At 45.9% G+C, this 19,067-nt stretch overlaps 1 protein-coding gene across 1 annotated transcript; it reads left to right on the forward strand.

The window, feature by feature from the left end:
* The first annotated feature begins 4,329 nt into the window (after positions 1-4,329).
* Positions 4,330-14,866, forward strand: LOC125438280 (transmembrane protein 254-like). The gene is made up of 4 exons (XM_048506616.1): positions 4,330-4,520; positions 7,912-8,015; positions 9,793-9,852; positions 13,208-14,866. The coding sequence occupies exons 1-4, from the start codon at positions 4,356-4,358 to the stop codon at positions 13,326-13,328; spliced, it is 450 nt and encodes a 149-aa protein (XP_048362573.1). The 5' UTR covers positions 4,330-4,355; the 3' UTR covers positions 13,329-14,866.
* Positions 14,867-19,067: the final 4,201 nt, after the last annotated feature.

A 19,067-nucleotide genomic window follows, 5' to 3' on the forward strand; every position in this document is an offset into this window, starting at 1 on the left:
CAAGACCCGTGGTAGTGATGTTGAACTATTACAAAGTTCACTAATAACGGTTACATTAATAACTGCATACAAAATGGCGATGGTTAAGCTAACATAGCCACTCTCTCTTCACACCCCATCTTAAGGGGCCTTAACCTCATCGGGGGGGGGGGGGCCGAGAGCGGGGGTCATCTGCCTCTGAAAACCAGTCCCAAATATGTTTGATGGCTTGGGAAAAAGATATCAGCCACAGGGGTCCCCCTGTCTTGGAGGTCTTTTGCATTTTTATTATGTTCTGTTGGCTGTACAAGTTTCCTGACACCAAAGCAAGATGTCTGAGGGTGTCCTCCGTGTAAGCTGTTCGTCAAGTCTTCTCCCTGGAGTTTTACATGCTGCTGAGAAAGGTTTTGAAGACCCGTTTGTATGGAAGAATTGAGCAACTAATAACCCATATTGGAAACAGAACCTTTCCCTGCCATGGAACATATATTGCTCGGGACTGCCCCAAATCTTTGAGGGATCTAGGACCAGACTTTTTTGCTCTTTCAGTCCCTGTAATCTTTTAATAGAATACTCTACTGTGGGGAAGATTACATTTCTACTAAACAATTCTGCCTCCGAGATTTTAACTTTTGTAGCTAGGTTCCTTATAGAAACTGTGAAATGATTACCTGCGATGGTTCTCATGTATGGGATACTTGTTTGGACAATGTTGGCTGTTATATGGATTCTATGCCTAATAAAGGTTTATATATATACATAATTAAACTATACCTTTCCCTGCCCCTCCCTGGTTGCCTTTTTTGGGCTTTGAATGTGGCTCTCCCGCAGAGCTTTCCATCCTGCTTGATATTCAGGGCATCTAAACCCAAGAAGGGGACATTTATATTCAATGAGTAATAATAAAAAGTACAAAGAACAGCCTTGGGAAGAATCTGAAGAAACACCAGACAGTCCATCAGAAACAGCACTCAGCTCCATCTTGCCAACCCTGGCCTGACAGGAGTTTAGGAATGTGGTTCTGGTTTTCTAAAAATAGGACATGTTTTATACTTTAAGCATAGGCATTTTATTGTCATTGTGCACGCACAACGAAATTTACAGCACCATTCCTCGATGCACACAATTTCAGACTCATACCCCACCCTCACTTTCCCCTTCCTCCACCCATCCCTACACAGCCCCAAACACAGCAACACGAAGCCGCAGCGTTCAGCATAGCCACAGCTCTAGAGTAGAAGCTGTCTCTAAGCCTCTTTGTCCTAGTTTCGATAGACCTGTATCGTCTGCTGGATGGTCACAGTTCAAAAAGAGAGTGTGCTGGATGAGACGGGTCTCTCAGAATATTTTGGGCTTTTTTTAGGCTTTGGGAATTATAGAGTTCTTCCAAGGAGGGGAGAGGGCAGCCGATAATCCTCTGTGCAGTAGTGATCACCTTTTGGAGCGCCTTCCTATCTGCCACTGTGCAACTGGAGAACCATACACAGATGCAGTAGGTTAAGACACTCTCTATAGCACAGCGGTCAAAGGACACCAGGAGTTTTCCATTCAGTTGTTGTTTCCTTAAAAGTCTCAGATAGTATAGTATACTTTATAGAGATATGGAATTTTATAACAGCCTTGCCTTTGGGAACACTGCAATAAATGGAATTCATATATTTCATCTGTATTGTATCACATTTGGGGCATACGAACAGAGAATGGCCAAGTGTTTCGACAGTAACCAAATCACACGAACAAACTCTTTTAGAACGTTCCACAGGTTTGCATTTCCCATCCACAAGGGCTGATGGTAACACATTACATCGTGCAGTAGCCAAGGCTCTCCACTGGGTGGGGTTACTCAAGGTGCGAAGGTTTGCTGACATCACTCCACACTCACCTGGAATTAATAATGTGGGGAACAAGATGTCCTAGCTGCAAGGATCGAGTTATGAAAGTCAAGATCCAAGAGTCTGTTCTTGACTAACCTGCAAGCTTCCACATTTGTAAGCATGAGAAGTGATTTCCACAGGCAAGCCAATTGCTTTAATTTTGCTGAGAATCAGAGTACACCACTGTGAAATAAAGTGATCTGATAACAGAGGGGAAATTTAGCTATTAGAACCTGCTTGAAAGTGTATAGGCAGCCAAAATTTTATGGCCCTAATCCATGCCAAAGTTTCAAGAGTAGTTTCAAGCATCTCTATGCACAGCACAGCGTAAGGCACACATCTAGGGAGCCCCATTTAGTTTCTGAAGAAACTTGGAATGTAATATATTAAGTGATTTTTTTTATTGCTGAAATCCAGATGGCGGAGCCATACAATAACAGGGAACCAAGCCTAGGCCCAAAAACCTTCAGAGCAGCAGGAATGAATTGGTTACCCTTGCAATGGAAAAAAAAAGATATATTGCCGTAATGTTAGTATGTGCAGAAGTAATTACTGCTTGTCGCTGTGAGAGCCATGAAAAATTATATCTAAAGCAAATACCAAGGTATCGAAAGTATTTGACCTATTTGATTTTGTGGCCCTTAATCTGCCAAGACATGGGCTTCCATTTCTTGGCAAATATGAGAATTTTAGATTTAACATAGCTAATTTCCAATCTTTCCAATTCCAAACTTTGAATTGTTGGAAAAGCAGTGTATTAAGCGTTTAAGGCCAATGCTGGACAAAGACAAATACACAGCACCATCTGCATACAAGAGTAACAGAACATGGGTAGAATGTAGCTTAGGACTATGACCATTCACCAGAGCTAGATCGTTCAAAAATAAATTAAATAAAGTAGGGGCCAATATGCAATCCTGCTTAACCCCGCTTGGTATCAAAATCCTCTCCAGATATGCCCTTCTTTATTTTATCTGCGGCTGCCTCCGCCTCCTTTTCCATGCGTACAATCTCTGCCATTGCTTTCTCAATGATGAGCAACGTTAAGTCTTGCGAGCGCTTAAGCGCTGCTCCCCACATATCTCCAAGGGTATCATCCTCACTGAATAAAGCAGGGGTTTGTTGAATATGAAGCCCTCCCAGGAATTTTATTGTCCGAAAGAGCCAAAAGGCTATACAAATATAGTAATTGGTGGTTTGTAAAATAATTACACAATAGCATAATCACCCGCTGCAGTATTCAAGTGGTGTAGCTTTGAAAATATAAGTGTGACTAATGGAACTGTAAAACACCCCTTCTTCTGGGCTCTGAAAAATTTGTTACCCACACCATAATAATAATAATAACAATAACAATAACAATAACAATAATAATAATAACAATAATAATAATAACAATAACAATAACAATAATAATAATAATAATAATAATAATAATAATAATAATAATAATAATAATAATAATAATTTGGGTGCTGTGTGGTTTCCGGGCTGTATGGCCGTGTTCTAGCAGCATTCTCTCCTGACGTTTCGCCTGCATCTGTGGCTGGCATCATTTCACCCAAGTGATTCCGGCCGTGAAAGCCTTCGACAATAATAATAATTTTTTATTAAATTTAGTATACCGCCCTATCCCCGAAGGGCTCAGGGCGGTGTACAGATAAAACATCAGCTAAAAACATAAATATAATAAGAACATAAGAACTAGCCTGCTGGATCAGACCAGAGTCCATCTAGTCCACAGCACTCACCAGGTACTTTCGCAGTGGCCACCACCAGGTGGCCTTTAGGAGACTCACATGCAGGAGGCAGGTGAAAAGCAAGGGCCTTCTGCTGTTGCTGCTCCCGAGCACCTGGTCTGCTAAGGCATTTGCAATCTGAGATCAAGGAGGATCAAGATTGGGAGCCATAGATCGACTTCTCCTCCATAAATCTGTCCAAGCCCCTTTTAAAGCTATCCAGGTTAGTGGCCATCACCACCTCCTGTGGCAGCATCTTCCAAACACCAATCACACGTTATGTGAAAAAAATCTCCAGCCACTACCTGGAGGTTGGTAGCCCCATGAGGAAGGCAAGGTAAGGCAGCAGATGGTGCCCTCCTACACAGCCCACCCTCCACAACTGGCACTCCCCTTCCTTCCTAGTCTGGAGATGACTTTTATTTCGGGGTTCATCCTGTGAGACTTTGGAGATTGGCAGCCCTGACCGATGCGGTGGTCAGCTGCAAAAATATTATGGGGCTTTTAAAATAGCTGCTGGGACGACGGAGAAGGTGCCCCGCTTGGGCTTCCCCCGCCACATGAGCCCCTCGCCCCATTTCCCGTCTCGCCTCCCTCCCGCGGGGAAGAATGGTATCGCCCGGATCCTTATTTGCATCCAGGCCGCCTTCTGTGTGTGACGTCACGCAACCCCAATGAGAGTCCCCGGGCTGTCCGTCCGCCCGGCCTACTTTCCGGAGGCCACGCCCTCGCTCGAGTGGGCGGGGCCGACTCAACGCAGGGAATGTTCCCTCGCAGGTGGGCGAGGGGCCGGGACAGTCTCGCCGACTGCACCGGTGGAACAGCTGCCTGCGTGGCTATGACCGCCAACCAGCGCCCCGACACCTGGTTCCGAGCCACCCGGCCCGTGTGGATGGCGGTCATCGCGGCTGGCATGGGATCCTCCGGCGTGAGTGAGCCCCGGCGGGGAAGGAGGGGGCTCCCCGGGAAGGGGGTCAGCTTCACCCGGGCCAGGCCCGCTTGGCAAGGCGGAGGGTCGCATCCTCCGTCTCTCTGCAGTCTGGCTGTGAAGAGCGGCAGGACCAAACCGGGGTGGGGGTGTAGAATCCAAAAATCCCATTCTTCCCGTCCTACCTTACAGGGCTGTTGTGGAGATCCTGCTAGAGGCAGAGCAAACCGTGAAAAGTGCTTTGAGTCCCCGCTGTGGGGGAAAAGGGTCTTAGCATCTAACTTTAAATGAATAATTCGAAGAATTGCCCTCCTTCGAGGCTGGGCATGGTGACCCTATCAATACAGGTGCAAAGATTTAATGCCCCATCGTTCTCTGTTCTGTTTCCCGAATGGGGGATGTAATCCAGGAATTCCATTTTTTTTTGCATCCTACCTTACAGGGCTGTTGTGGAGATCCTGCTGTAGGCAGAGAGAATTGTGCAAAGTGCTTCGAGTCTCCACTGCGGCGAAAAGGTTATAAGCAGCTCAAGTTGCACAAATAATCCAAGAAATCGCCTTCTTTTGAGGCTGGAAATAATGACAGCTTTTAATACATATTTTAAAACTATGCCAGGATTTAATGCCTGTTCTATTTCCCAAATGGGGCAGATAATCCAGTAAACCCATTCTTCCCAGCCTGCCTAACAGGGTTGTTATGGGGATTCAGTGGGAGGCAGAGAGAACTGTGCCAGGTGGTTTTGGGTCTCTGCTGGGGGGTCAAAAGTGCAGACATCTAAATTTATATGAATAATTCATAGATTATGTTTAAATTAGGTCCTGGCAGTTTACATTAGACGCACACTGCACTCCTGTCCTGCGAGCATCACATTTCAATGGTGTCACTTCTCCAGGCGCGCACATGCGTCACTGCGTACATGGGATCGGTGTACTATTCTGCACCTGATCACACTCGTTTCGATCGCACAATATCTGAAAAGAAAAGAGAATACAACTTCCCTTTGCTTTCCAATTAGAAATACCTGAAACGTTGACATGATACATTTCTTGTTTCTTCCAACCGGCAGGCTGTTGGGGAGAGCTGGTGTGGTCTAGTGGTTAGAGTCTTGGATTAAGATCTGGAAGACCCCTGGTTGAATCCCTGCTCTGCCGTCCTGCAGGGCGACCTCGGGGCAGATGGCCACTTATTTATCGGTAGAGAAATTGAACTGTTGCTGAGACGCTTCCAAGAACGGAGCAGACAGGTGGTTTAATTGGGATGTTTGTCACCATCCCTTTTGAGGTTATTTTTTTGCCGAGGTTGCAACTCATTATCTTAATTATGCCTCATTAAAAGTTCAGGTTCAGGAGTTTTCCGAGGGTGGGGGCCAGCGTCCCTTTTTTCTCCGCTCTTCCTTACTTTCTGTAATTTCATTTGCTAGTTCCCCATTAGATGAGCAATTGCCATAAATTAATTCAGCGAGGCCCCCTTTCCTTCCAACTCTGTTGCTGCTCGAATCTCTGATGCTTTATCCCAGGCTTGCCTGCAAAGTTTTGCTTCTGGAACTCTGTTTGTGAACTTGAGAACCATTTTTTACCAACCATCCTTTAGTAAAGAAGCTTGAACTCCTTTTTCTTGTTTCCTGCTGCACTCGACTTGGCTTCCTATATCCCAGTGGTGGTGAACCTTTGGCACTCCAGATGTTCTGGACTACAATTCCCATCAGCCCCTGCCAGCATGGCCAATTGGCCATGATGGCAGGGAGATTGATAAGGTGGCGTCAAGGTATCTGGAAGAACCGCTCCCCTGCAAACTATATCCTTAGTAGGAATTTCCAGCTTGACTACAATTCATCAGCTCCAGCATGGCCAATTGGCCATGATGGCAGGGATTGATGGGAATTGTAGTCCAGAACATCTGGAGTGCCAAAGGTTCGCCACCACGGCTATATCCTGTCCACTGTGTTATGGAAAGACTGCTTGTTTTTTTAAATAATCCTTTTTTTACCCCGGATAAAATTACAGAAATCCAGCTTTGTGCCTTAGCAAATGGTTCAGCGGACCCAATGGCTTAGTGTAGCTATGGCAGAGGCCCAGGACAGGTTCTACATACTATCTCACTGGGTTGTTTTGAGAATTAAAAGAAGAGAGGAGGAAAGCGGCGTATAAATGAAGACAATGAATAGTTCAGTGGCCCATCCTGGGGATCGGGAGCCCCTCTTGCTAGTTTCATTTTCGGCAGCCTTCTGGAAGTACCAGCTGTAAACAGAACGGATGTCCTGCTTCGTTGATCTCTTTGCAGGCTTGCTCTGAAAAATAGCAAGACCGTGGCAGAGGGACCTCAGTGGTGAAGATTCCTACCTTTCAGGGTTGTTGTGGAGGCAGAGAGGACTCTGTAAGGTTCTTTGGGTCTCCACTGTGGGGAAAATGGTGTAAACATCTAAACGTACAAATAATCCCAATTCCCTCCCATTGGAATAGCCATCCTTTGAGATTCCACCGAGTGGTGGTATTTAGTACAAACTCTTAAATGCTGTCTCACTGTTTTCCATTCATGAAGGCTAGAAAATTTTTCCTCCGATAATTATATCGGGGTTCCAAAGCAGCTGTCAATTTCCGTGTTGGGCCCTCATCACATTATGTTTCCTAGAACCAAGGCTAAAAAAGCATTCTGGTCAACGGATTCGCCGTCTTGAGGACGTTATAAGAAGCGTTTTTCCTGCACAGTTCTCTTTCCCCGAACCAACATCAGCCTGTTTCATTTCTCTCAGCCCGAGTTTTCCAGAAATCGCTAAACTAGCCACCTTTTCCCAAAAACCCGGGTTGAAGACGCTCCCACACAGACACAGGCAGGGGACACTGTATTTTTTTATTCCCCCTCCCGGTCCCCCCCCTTTTTCCTTTCTGCCACCATCTGCAAGGGTTCATCTCTTTATGCCTAAGAAACTACGCCTGCGTTGTTGAATTTTATTTTATTTTTTTTAAAAAGGACTTTCCTGCAAACGAACCAAAACAACCCGAATTGTTTTAATGAGCTCAGAGTGCTTCCTGAACAGGTAAAAGGTACACGTGCGCACAGAAAAAAAGGGAAAACCGGTTCATTTATAACGATTGCAACTCGTCATAAATAAGTATGCTGTGCAACGCCATGGCAGTGTGCGGTTGGAAACTTTTCCTCCACTTCTGTTGCTTGAAATATGCGTGTCATTCAGGGCCCTTAAATTCATGTATTAAGGTTAAGTCTGGGCTTGTCAAATGATTTAGAAACATCTGAAAGGTGCTCAGGAATACAAGTAGCTTGTTCTTATCTCTTAGTGCATTGTCTTTTCAGGTTATTAGATTTGACAGGTGATTGCAAAATGTCTGATGGATGCTCAGAAATACGAACATCTTGTTCTCGTCTTCTCTCCTAGTGGGTTGTCATTTCACCGGCAACAATTCCGTATGACTACCTGGGGCCGCTCGGCACCTTCACACATTATTTGGTGGAGAATCACAAACTCTGGCTTAAGGTTGGGTAAGCGGAATTTAAAAAAACGTGCCCCAATTTCCTTGCAGAGCGACTTTGCCCATCCGGTTGTCCAAGAGTAGCGATGGAAATTTAAGTGCCAGGATCAGCCGCTTGTTAAAACAGCAACGTCTTTTTAATATACGTTTGTATTATTTTCTCACTTATATAAAATATCACAAATGTAAAAAAGAATAAAAAAAGGAATACACAAGACAAAGGAGAAAAGACAAGAAAAATCGTACAATAAATACGAGATAATATAATTATATTACAAGTAATCCTTATACATAATTTGCTAAGGGCTTGGAAGGTCTGACAACGAACCATTAGCCAATGGGCATGCAGGAATCACATGAAGTAGCCAATGGGCATGCAGGAATCACATGAACCATTAGCCAATGGGCATGCAGGAATGGCTGTGTAGCCATTGGTTGGAAGTGGGTCCCTCACATTCCAACCACCTCGCCTCCCTTCCTAAGATCTGCAGATCTCAGAAAGAGAGGTGGGGGGAGACGCGCGCTGTGTGCAGCACAGAGGATCAGACCTCCCCTACCTGCCTTCCCTGTTTCCCAAGCTGCACAGGGTTTGGGAAACATGGAGGGGGGGGGGGGTGGAGAATCCAGTTCTCTAGCTGAGCCCTGCATGGAGGATCAGGGCCCCCTCCCTCTTTCCCAAGCTGCACCGGGCTTGCGAAACAAGGCAGGGGGAGGGGGGAACAGGCCACCCTCTTCCCTGTCTAGAGACCATTTCATACCATTTTCAAATGGGTTTTACTGCTAGTATATTACATTTGCACATTTTCGTTTGAGGGAGCCTTCCTTCCTCTTTTGCAATACTATCGCAATACTAAAAAACCTCTTTTGCACTACTACTGCGGCAATACTAATGACCATATATGTTAGCTATTACAACAATATGCTTGCAAGGGGGAGTCCAACAATTAGTTTCTTAATCTATAAAAGATACAGATATTAATCCAATAAAACGTCATTATATTCGCATATCTTTTATCAAAACGTCATTTCAGCATTGCAGCGCAATGCATAAAATATAACTTTCATTTCTGCTCAAAAGAGCAAGCTCTTGATTGGCATGCCTGGGTATGCAGTCACCTAGAACATAAGAACAAGCCAGCTGGATCAGACCAGAGTCCATCTAGTCTAGCTCTCTGCTACTCGCAGTGGCCCACCAGGTGCCATTGGGAGCTCACATGCAGGATGTGAAAGCAATGGCCTTCTGCGGCTGTTGCTCCCGAGCACCTGTTAAGGCATTTGCAATCTCAGATCAAAGAGGATCAAGATTGGTAGCCATAAATCGACTTCTCCTCCATAAATCTGTCCAAGCCCCTTTTAAAGCTATCCAGGTTAGTGGCCATCACCACCTCCTGTGAGCGTAATTCCAAACACACCATCACTGCGTTAGTGCGGAAGAATTTTCCTTTTATTAGTCCTAATTCTTCCCCCCAGCATTTTCAATGGATGCCCCCTGGTTCTAGTATTGTGAGAAGGAGAGAAAAATTTCTCTCTCTCAACCTGATTGTTTTAGTTTCTTGGAGGGTTGAAGATACTATAACTGCCCCCTCCCTTTTTAAGTCCTGGGTTAACATGATGGGTATAGCTCAGTGAGGGGCAAGAGAGTCCCCCCCCATTTAGTGCCCTTGGTTTTTAATTTCATTTTGAGGGAGATGCACCCATCAATCTTCTCCCTGGGACACTGGGACTGTCTCGAGCCAGATGTGAAGGAACATATTCTCAAAACTACTGTTTCCCCCCCTCATTTTCAGGTATGGGATTGCCTGGCTGATTCATATCTCAGAAGCACTGTACGCGCTCAAGCTGTGCCGGTAAGCTGCCTTCCTTTCTTTCTTTGTTGCCTCATTCTCCCCTTTCTTGCCTTTTAACGTCTCAGAAATAGCACATGAAGTGAAAAAGGTGCTGCCGGATTGTCCTCCTCCAGATGTGAGCTCCCCTATAAAAACCTTCCTTACATATAGAAAACAAGACGTCAGAGTAGGGGGAAGGTCGCTGGACCTATATTAAGGTCAACCGAGGAATCGATTTTGGAATTATCTTTCTGTGTTTTTAAAGAAATTTGAGATTAGTATGAATTAAACGGTGTGTGCAAATAGGTACAATTACCTATTTATATGGTTGGGGAGGGAAACATAGCGAAAGGCGCAGGTGTTTAGAAGCCAGCCTTATTGGAGTCTCTTTTTTTAAGTAACAGACTCCGTTGGGTGGGATGGAAGAGCAGATGATGCCCAGAGAACTTCAGTCCTGTGTCTCGTGTCTTTTAATGCCAGCGTGCCTTCAAAAGCTTGTGAAAAAATGAGCAATCTTCCAGAAATTGTTGTTTTAGGGAACGAGCAGTGGTGGGATCCAAAAATTTTAGTAACAGGTTCCCATGGTGGTGGGATTCAAACTGTGGCGTAGTGCCAATGGGGCTGGGCGGGGCACAATGGGGGCGTGGCCAGGCATTCCAGAGGCGGGGGGCATTCCTGGGGGGGACTGTGGCATGAACCCAGCGGCTGTGCCGATCCTTGGGTAGGAAGCGAATGCGCTTAGGCGCTGAGCCTTCCGCGCCGCGCCAGTGCACCTCCTGCTAGATCACTGCTTCAAGTTCTCTTGGCTACTGCTAGAGAGGAGGCGAACGGCTAAGGCAAAAAATCACGTGGCAAAATCGCAAGTAGTAACCCTCTCGCACACAAAAGCAATATAACCTGTCGAACCCAGAAAACCTGCTGGATCCCACCTCTGGGAACGAGTTCCATTGTTGTGGAAGGACGTGCAAGTCAAGTTCCTTCCGACCCTCATGGCAGAATGATATTCACTGTCTGTTACGCTGACCACATGGTGGTGCATACACTCTGGATTAATCTGCGTTCCTCTGTCTGTAAGGAAGAGGCAGCACTCATTCCCACTACTAATGCAACCGGAATTGCTACCTGGTTGTAACCTAGGAGTTGCTCAAAGCACATCCAAAGAATAATCAAGTGTCAGCTGTACGTGGCTTGCAGGTTCGTTCGCTGTAACTTGTTAGCAAAGATGGCAGCTTGTGAAATCCTCACCTTTGGCTAGTTTTGGATGATGGAGATGTGTAGGGGACAAGGGATTGTTTTCTTCAAGGGTGGGATGCCTTTGAGACCCTCTTCTGCTTAGTTTCCCCCCCTTCCCAGATTCAGTCAGTATCTAAAGGGCATGTCCAATGAAAACTGTTACAAGGGAGGCCATAGAGAATCTTAATCCAATTTCCCCGTCCGTGAGGTGCAATTGCTTAGAACACAGGTGTCAAACTCGCGGCCCTCCAGATGTTATGGACAACAGTTCCCATCATCCCCTGCCAGCATGATACTGGCAGTGGGTGATGGGAACTGTAGTCCATAACAACTGGAGGGCCGCGAATTTGACATCTATGGCTTAGAATTAGGCCCCGTTCGAAGCGCCACTGGTCACACGTAAGTAACAGCACAAAAGAGGAAAAGACCAACAACCCACTAACAATCAAAAATGTATAAAATGTCTGTTTAGTATGTACACCAGTAACTACTTGCGAGAAATTACGACTGAGAAAAATACGAAAGAACTAGGGGGCATCACAGAGTCAGCTACGAATCAGAAAGACAGAGGGACGGCACTTATGGCAGCCGCTAGCAGGACGTGTCACGTTCTCTACTTCAGATAAAGAAATGTCGTTCTTCAAATATGAAGTGCGCTCCTTCCTTTCTTGCACAGAAGTCAGCTGTGATTCTGCCTTCGTGGAGAGAGCTTCTCAGGCCTGCCGGCCAGCTGAAACTTCGCCCTTCCCCACTCAGTCCCAATTTGGCCAGTCGTGCCCACATACAGCCCGCACACCCCTCCCGATCAGGCCTGGCCAGCATGCTGCGGGTGGGTCAGTCTAAGTACCCACTAAGTACCCAGATTGTGTATCTAATCTGGAGGAACCGGGTTTGATTCCCAGCTCTGCCGCCTGAGCTGTGGAGGTTTATCTGGGGAATTCAGATTAGCCTGTGCACTCCCACACACGCCAGCTGGGTGACCTTGGGCGAGTCACAGCTTCTCGGAGCTCTCTCAGCCCCACCTACCTCACAGGGTGTTTGTTTTGAGGGGGGGAGGGCAAGGAGATTGTAAGCCCCTTTGAGTCTCCTGCAGGAGAGAAAGGGGGGATATAAATCCAAACTCTTCTTCTTCTTCTTCCTCGCTCCCAATTTGATCTGGCGAACCCTCCCCCCTCCAAGTGCTGTTCTGCACCGAAGAGCCCACTCTGGGCACCCCTCCCCCCTGTTTCCAATCTGATCTGGCAAGACATACCCCTCTCCTTAGTGCCAGTCTGGGCTGGTGAGTCCCCTGCCGGCTTGCCAGCTGAGGCAGACACCCCCTCCTAGTTTTGAACACCTCCCCCAGTTCCATTCTTGGGCTGGCGAGCCTGGTATGCGCTAGCCAGCCAAGGCAGGCACCCCCTCCCCAAGGTTTGGCCAAACCAAGTCACATTTACATCATATCCGGCTCTTATTACAAATGACTTTGGCACCCCTAGAGCAGCAGTGTTGTATTGGTTAAGAGCAGGTGTACTCTAATCTGGAGGAACTGGGTTTGATTCCCAGCTCTGCCACCTGAGCTGTGGAGGCTTATCTGGGGAATTCAGATTAGCTTGTGCACTCCAACACACGCCAGCTGGGTGACCTTGGGCTAGTTACAGTTCTTCTGAGCTCTCTCAGTCCAACCTACCTCACAGGGTGCTTGTTGTGAGGGGGAAAGGGAAAGGAGTTTGTTAGCTCCTTTGAGTCTCCTTGCAGGACAGAAAGGGGGGGGTATACATCTTTTTCTTCTTCCTTCCTTCATCTTCATCTAGGTGGGGCCACATTAGTGCCTGCAAGGAGTAACCATTCAGGAAAAAAAACTGCTGCTATCAGAGGTGGAGGTTTGGAGGAAGTTCTTCCAAAATTTTGTAACTAAGCCTCTCATGGCAGCCATTTTGTGACTGGCCCATCCCCAGGAAGCCATTTTGTGGCAGCACCCTCGGCCCCTTCTCAAGATTCCCACAGGCCGATCACAGTCGAGGGACCCTCAGAGATGTTACTTCCAAATCTTCCCTCCGCTTTGCTGTATTGTAACCCCACCCACCCACCATCACCACACACACACCACAGTGTGCAATATGGACAGCAGTAAAATGTTGGTTGGTTTCTGTCTTCACTGCAGGGACAAAGGCATCACGGATCCTTTGACCCAGTTTCGATGGGCTGTTCAAACGCTTCTTTTTGGAATAGCTTCCCTTTACTACTTGCTGAGTTACAAGCCACCAAGAAAGAAAAGTCAGTGAAGGATTTGAACAGAAGAAAAACTAAAAATACAGTCCCGGCTTGGGGTATTGTTTTCTGCCGAAGGGTGTGGGAACCGCTAACTACTTATATGCTTGGGAAAGTTTCCCCACCTTCTAGGGGTGTCTTTTGGTATTGCAACTTTAGAGGAAGGGAAGAAAGTAGCTTAAGGAACTATTCTGGGTAAAAAGGAGCTTTTGTTTCAGAGGGACATGAAGATTGACTGATGGCTAGTATTTCCCACACGCACATAGACTTGCTGTACCATTTATTTATTTAGTTGTGCTTCAAGGAGCTGAAGGTGGCCTTCATCAGACCCCACTCATTTTACCCTCACAACAACCCAGTGAGGTAGGTTAGGCTGAGAGAGAAAGTGGGCTGAGATCATCTACTGAGGTTTCAGGGCAGGATTCAACTCTACAGCATCTTTGGAGGCCTGCAATATCAGGAATTATACCTCCTACAACCCAAGAGTCTCCACGCTTACTGAAAGGGAAGTCCCAATAGATCCATTGAGACGTAATCTGAAGAAAATGTGACAAGGATTGCACACTCAAAAGCTTGCAGTCTTTCTCACACTCTTCCCCACGCACTTTAGTCCAGTCACTGTGAAATAATAAACGTTGCACTAAACACGCGGCACTACAGCAGGAATCCTTTTTGTGTCATGGCAGCTAATCTCTGGAATCTGAGGACCAAAGCAGACTTACAGTGCAATCCAAACACAGTTACTCGTGGGCTTAGACTAGAGGAAATTTGTGCTGGATTGCACTGTTAGACAGAAATCAAGATCAGCACAATGCAGTGACGATCTGGGAGATCCTCCAGATGGTTAGAGGAAGCTAACTTTTTGCAGAAGGAAGGATATGACTGTAGTCAGGACGACCTCTCCAGACTGTATCGAGGCGTCTGTATTTGTTGGAGGCCACGTTGGCAAAGCGGGCCTCCTTCAGAATTCTCAGCCCAACTTTCTGGGAGCTGCTGCTGATTCCGGAAGCTCTTTCCTCCTTGGTACAGAGAGGTCCATGCCCCAGAGTAGAGTCTGAGTGTTCCTTCGTCTCCCTCTCCCACCTTTCTAGCTCCTTGACCTGAAATAGGTGTTTTCCATGGCTTAGGGTGTTATAGCGTTCAGGACCTGGGTTCAGGACCTGTCACAGATTGGCAGTGAAATTATTGTAGATCTTAGATAGGTCCACAAGACTGAGCCGAAGTGTGGGTGCTGTAAAATGTTTGCTCCGTCCAGTTTATTGTGCTGCTAGTTTTTCGACAGGCAGTCACTGTAAGTCACATTTTGTTTTGCTGTCCTTTTTACGATCTGATCAGTGAGAAATATATAAACCCCATTGTAATGTATAGAGCTGGACTTAATGACATTGTAAAACTATCTTGTTTATTAGGCACTTCTGATGCAAACCTATGTGGAGATGTAGCTGGTGTTTTGCAAGCAATACGAGAGCTTTGTCGCGGTGTTAACCTTTAGGGTGTAGTACCGTTTTGTCAGGTCTTGGACCTTTCGTCAATAAACGGACTCTGGATTCTGGATCAGCAGTGTTTATTGAAAAGCCACAAAGCACCCAGCTTTAGAAAGCCTGTTCTGCCAGACCTGGCTTTTGCTGACCCCTTTCTCCCCAAAGATTCCCCCCTCCTGTTTTCCCAAGGAATGTGGGAAAAGAGTTATTTTGGAGCTGAAGCGCCCCAAGGAAGCCGATAGGGAAAGGTACAGCCATCTGGTTTGCTACCCCTGCAGGGCAGCAGGAACTTCCCGTTTCCTCTGGAAGTAAACCGTCAGGGTCAGCCTGTTTATCTGCCTATCTGCCTAGGAGCAGCAGTGGCGTAGGAGGTTAAGAGCTCGTGTATCTAATCTGGAGGAACCAGGTTTGATTCCCAGCTCTGCCGCTTGAGCTGTGGAGGCTTATCTGGGGAATTCAGATTAGCCTGTGCACTCCCACACACGCCAGCTGGGTGACCTTGGGCTAGTCACAGCTTCTCGGAGCTCTCTCTAGCTCCCCACCTTCCTCAAGCAGGGTGTTTATGGGTTGTAGGTGATGGGGTGGGGAAGGAGCAAGGAGATTATGTAAGGGCTCCCTAGCTGAGTCTCCTTCTGCAGTGAGAGAAAGGGGGGGATATAAATCCAAACTCTTCTTCTTCTTCTTCTTCTTCTTCTTCTTCTTCTTCTTCTTCTTCTTCTTCTTCTTCTTCTTCTTCTTCTTCTTCTTCTTCTTCTTCTTCTTCTTCTTCTTCTTCTTCTTCTTCTTCTTCTTCTTCTTCTATTTGTGAAGCCATAAAGAAGGATCAAGAGAAAAGAAAATTCCATTACATATAACAGTCTGGTTACATATATCTTGTAGAAATTACACTGAATCAAAATACATCTCAATTTCCCGGATGTCATCCCCCTGACATGTTTTTCCCATATTTTTAGTGATTCCAAAACTGATTTGATGGTTTGTCCCTTTTTAGAAAATAATATTATATTTGGAGTTTTAGAACTTAATTTTAAACCCTGTTTTCGAGATCTGTGTGTTGCCAATTTATGTGATGCCAATAAAGGCAATGGAATTAAATGGATAGGCAGTCACTCCGTAACCAATACTGTATTTATGGATTAAACACTGTGGTGTTTTTGGAAGTGCTTAATGTGCCTTTGGATTTGGGGCCACTCTTAAGAACCCAGAAAGCTCTTCCATTGGTTGCAGTAACCCCTTTGCCTGCTGAAATCTTGCACCTCTTTGATTATAATCCATGTCTTTAAGACAGTTCGTCTCTTCAAAAATAACTTTTGCTATGTGGGTAACTTTTGAAGGTTGTGTCTCACTGTTTCAGAAATCCAAAATACTGTGAATTTTGGCTAGAATCAATTATTACAATATCACATTGACAAAATCACTGTACATTTGCAAGGGTCAGTGCTATCAGTCACAGACCAGGAAAGGGATTTGGGCATCTTAGTTGATAGTTCCATGGGAATGTCAACTCAATGCATGGCAGCTGTGAAAAAAGCAAACTCTATGCTGGGGATAATTAGGAAAGGAGTTGATAATAAAACTGCAAGGATTGTCATGCCCTTATATAAAGCCGTGGTGCGACTGCACTTGAAGTACTGGGTTCAGTTCTGGTCGCCACATCTCAAAAAGGATATCGAAGAGATAGAAAAAGTGCAGAGAAGGGCAATGAGGATGATTGAAGGATTGGAGCACCTTCCTTATGAGGAGAGGCTGCAGCGTTTGGGACTCTTTAGTTTGGAGAGGAGACATCTGAAAGGGGATATGATTGAAGTCTATAAAATTATGCATGGGGTAGAAAATGTTGACAGAGAGAAATTTTTCTCTCTTTCTCACTATACTAGAACCAGGGGGCATTCATTGAAAATGCTGGGAGGAAGAATTAGGACTAATAAAAGGAAACACTTCTTCACGCAATGTGTGATTGGTGTTTGGAATATGCTGCCACAGGAGGTGGTGATGGCCACTCACCTGGATAGCTTTAAAAGGACCTTGGGACAGATTTTATGGAGAGAAGTCAATCTACTGGAAACTCCCAATCTTGATCCTCCTTGATCTGAGATTGCAAATGCCTTAGCAGACCAGGTGCTCAGGAGCAGCAGCAGAAGAAGAAGGCCATTGCTTTCACCTCCTGCATGTGAGCTCCCAAAGGCACCTGGTGGGCCACTGCGAGGTAGTGTTTGAGAGTGCTAGGACTAGATGGACTCTGGTCTGATCCAGCGGGCTAGTTCTTATGTTCTTAAAGTGTAAAGAAGCGGAACAAACATCTACTTTTAAACGTGATTTGTTAAATAGATATATATGTCCATAAGTACACAGAATTAAAAATCAAAATCAAGATCTTCAGAGCTATTCCAATATATTATAGTTATCAACGGAGATAAAATCTGGGATCAGAGCCCAAAGTCAGCAACTTGACAAATGTCCAGCTAAAGATTCATTTTGTACATAACTTCCTCAGAAGTCTTTGCTGTCTTTCCCAGGTAAGATCACTGTGAGCTCCCAAAGGCACCTGGTGGGCCACTGCGAGTAGCAGAGAGCTGGACTAGATGGACTTTGGTCTGATCCAGCTGGCTTGTTCTTATGTTCTTATGTTCTTATGTTCCATTATCAGCTTTGCATTCCAGAACAACCAGGTAGCAACCTTGATGCCACATAAAATTTGTAGTTTAAACCATACTGACAGATGTGGGACTTCTAATTCTGTGTATTTACAGACATATATCTCTTTAACAATTACCAGATTCAAGAGTTACATTAGTCCAGTTCTTTGTAAATGTAGTATTGCAATCATTGATTATAGCTGAAATTCACAGTGCTTGGGATTTTTATTGGATTTTGTACACTGAACCCCTTTGCTTGGTTTGTTACTGTTACAGATACAGGAGATGGTACATATTGATGAAAAATTTATTCTTTTAGTGTCACATTTTTAGATGGGTGCTTTCTCTGGGACCTGCTCGGCTGCCAACCTTGAATCAAAGAAGCCATAAAAAATAAATGTTTGATAATGTTACAAAGTATTTATTATTATGTGTTCACTTAATGCGAGACTGTGAAACACAGGAGCCCTATAAGACCCTTCTAGGCATCCGAAGGCGGTCTCACTGCTGTATTTCATTTTTTAAATTGTTCTTGGTAGCGATGGAAAGACCATGGGCAATTTCTGCCTTTCATCCTCCTCTTAATTCCTCCACTCTAAAAAAACCACATGGGCTGTTTGGTCGTCTCCACCCTGTGGGAAAATCCCATGAAAAATTCCTTGCATGCAGAATGTTGGTTTATCACGCTCCAGTGTGGTATGGTGGATAAGAGCAGGTGGAGATCCAGGTTTGATTCCCCACTCCTCCACATGAGCAACAGGCTCTTATCTGGCAAATAAGGTTTGTTTCCTACACATGAAGTCTGCTGAGTGACCGGTCTCTCAGCCCCACCTACCTCACAAGGTGTCTGTTGCGGGGAGAAGAAGGGAAAGGAGTTTGTAAGCCACTTTGAGACTCCTTGCAGGAGAGAAAGGCGGGACATACATCCAAACCCTTCTTCTACTGCTCTGGCTGTCTCTTAGCAGCATCTAAGGGAGTGAAGAGTCTTCATTGGTCATTTATTGTTACTTTTTTTTACAATATTTATAGCCTGTCTGCCTCATAAGGGCCACCAAGGTGTCTAATACACTTATTTACTAGCAGTAAAGTCTGCTGTGGTAAGGAATACAGTGGGCTCTAGATAGGGCGTGGGAGTGAAGGCAGGTGGGTGAATAGGTGAGCTGGTGCCAGGCCACACGAGAGGGCATTTTGCCACTGTTGCTCCTCTGGGCCCTGCTTCTTCTTTGGGGGAAGGGAGGGTGGCAGAGGCACACCTGTACAAAATTATGTCGGGGCAAGGACTGTAATTAGTGGTAAGAGGATCCTGGCACACCTGCCTTCTGCCCACCTGGGCATCGCTGCTGGGGCGCCATTGCTCACTGCCAGGGGGAGGAGGAGGGGCTCTGCTTTCTTTTCCAAGTGGGGTGGGTTAGGGTGCCCCAGATCTCTTGCCAGCACCGGGTTTCCTAGCCTCAGAATGGGCGAGGGGCTTGGCTAGGCTGGTGCCAGGCCAGGCAGGGGGGCATTTTGCTACCACTACTCCATCGAGCCCCACTTCTTTGGGGGGACTGGATGGAACACTGGCCGACTGGTTGGCAGTCAGTCATTGCCACGCGTTCCAAGTTTAGTGAATGACATCTTAGGATACGTGTTTTTA

This window comes from Sphaerodactylus townsendi, linkage group LG08 (genome assembly GCF_021028975.2).
Source record: "Sphaerodactylus townsendi isolate TG3544 linkage group LG08, MPM_Stown_v2.3, whole genome shotgun sequence".
Classification (NCBI taxonomy): Eukaryota; Metazoa; Chordata; class Lepidosauria; order Squamata; family Sphaerodactylidae; genus Sphaerodactylus; species Sphaerodactylus townsendi.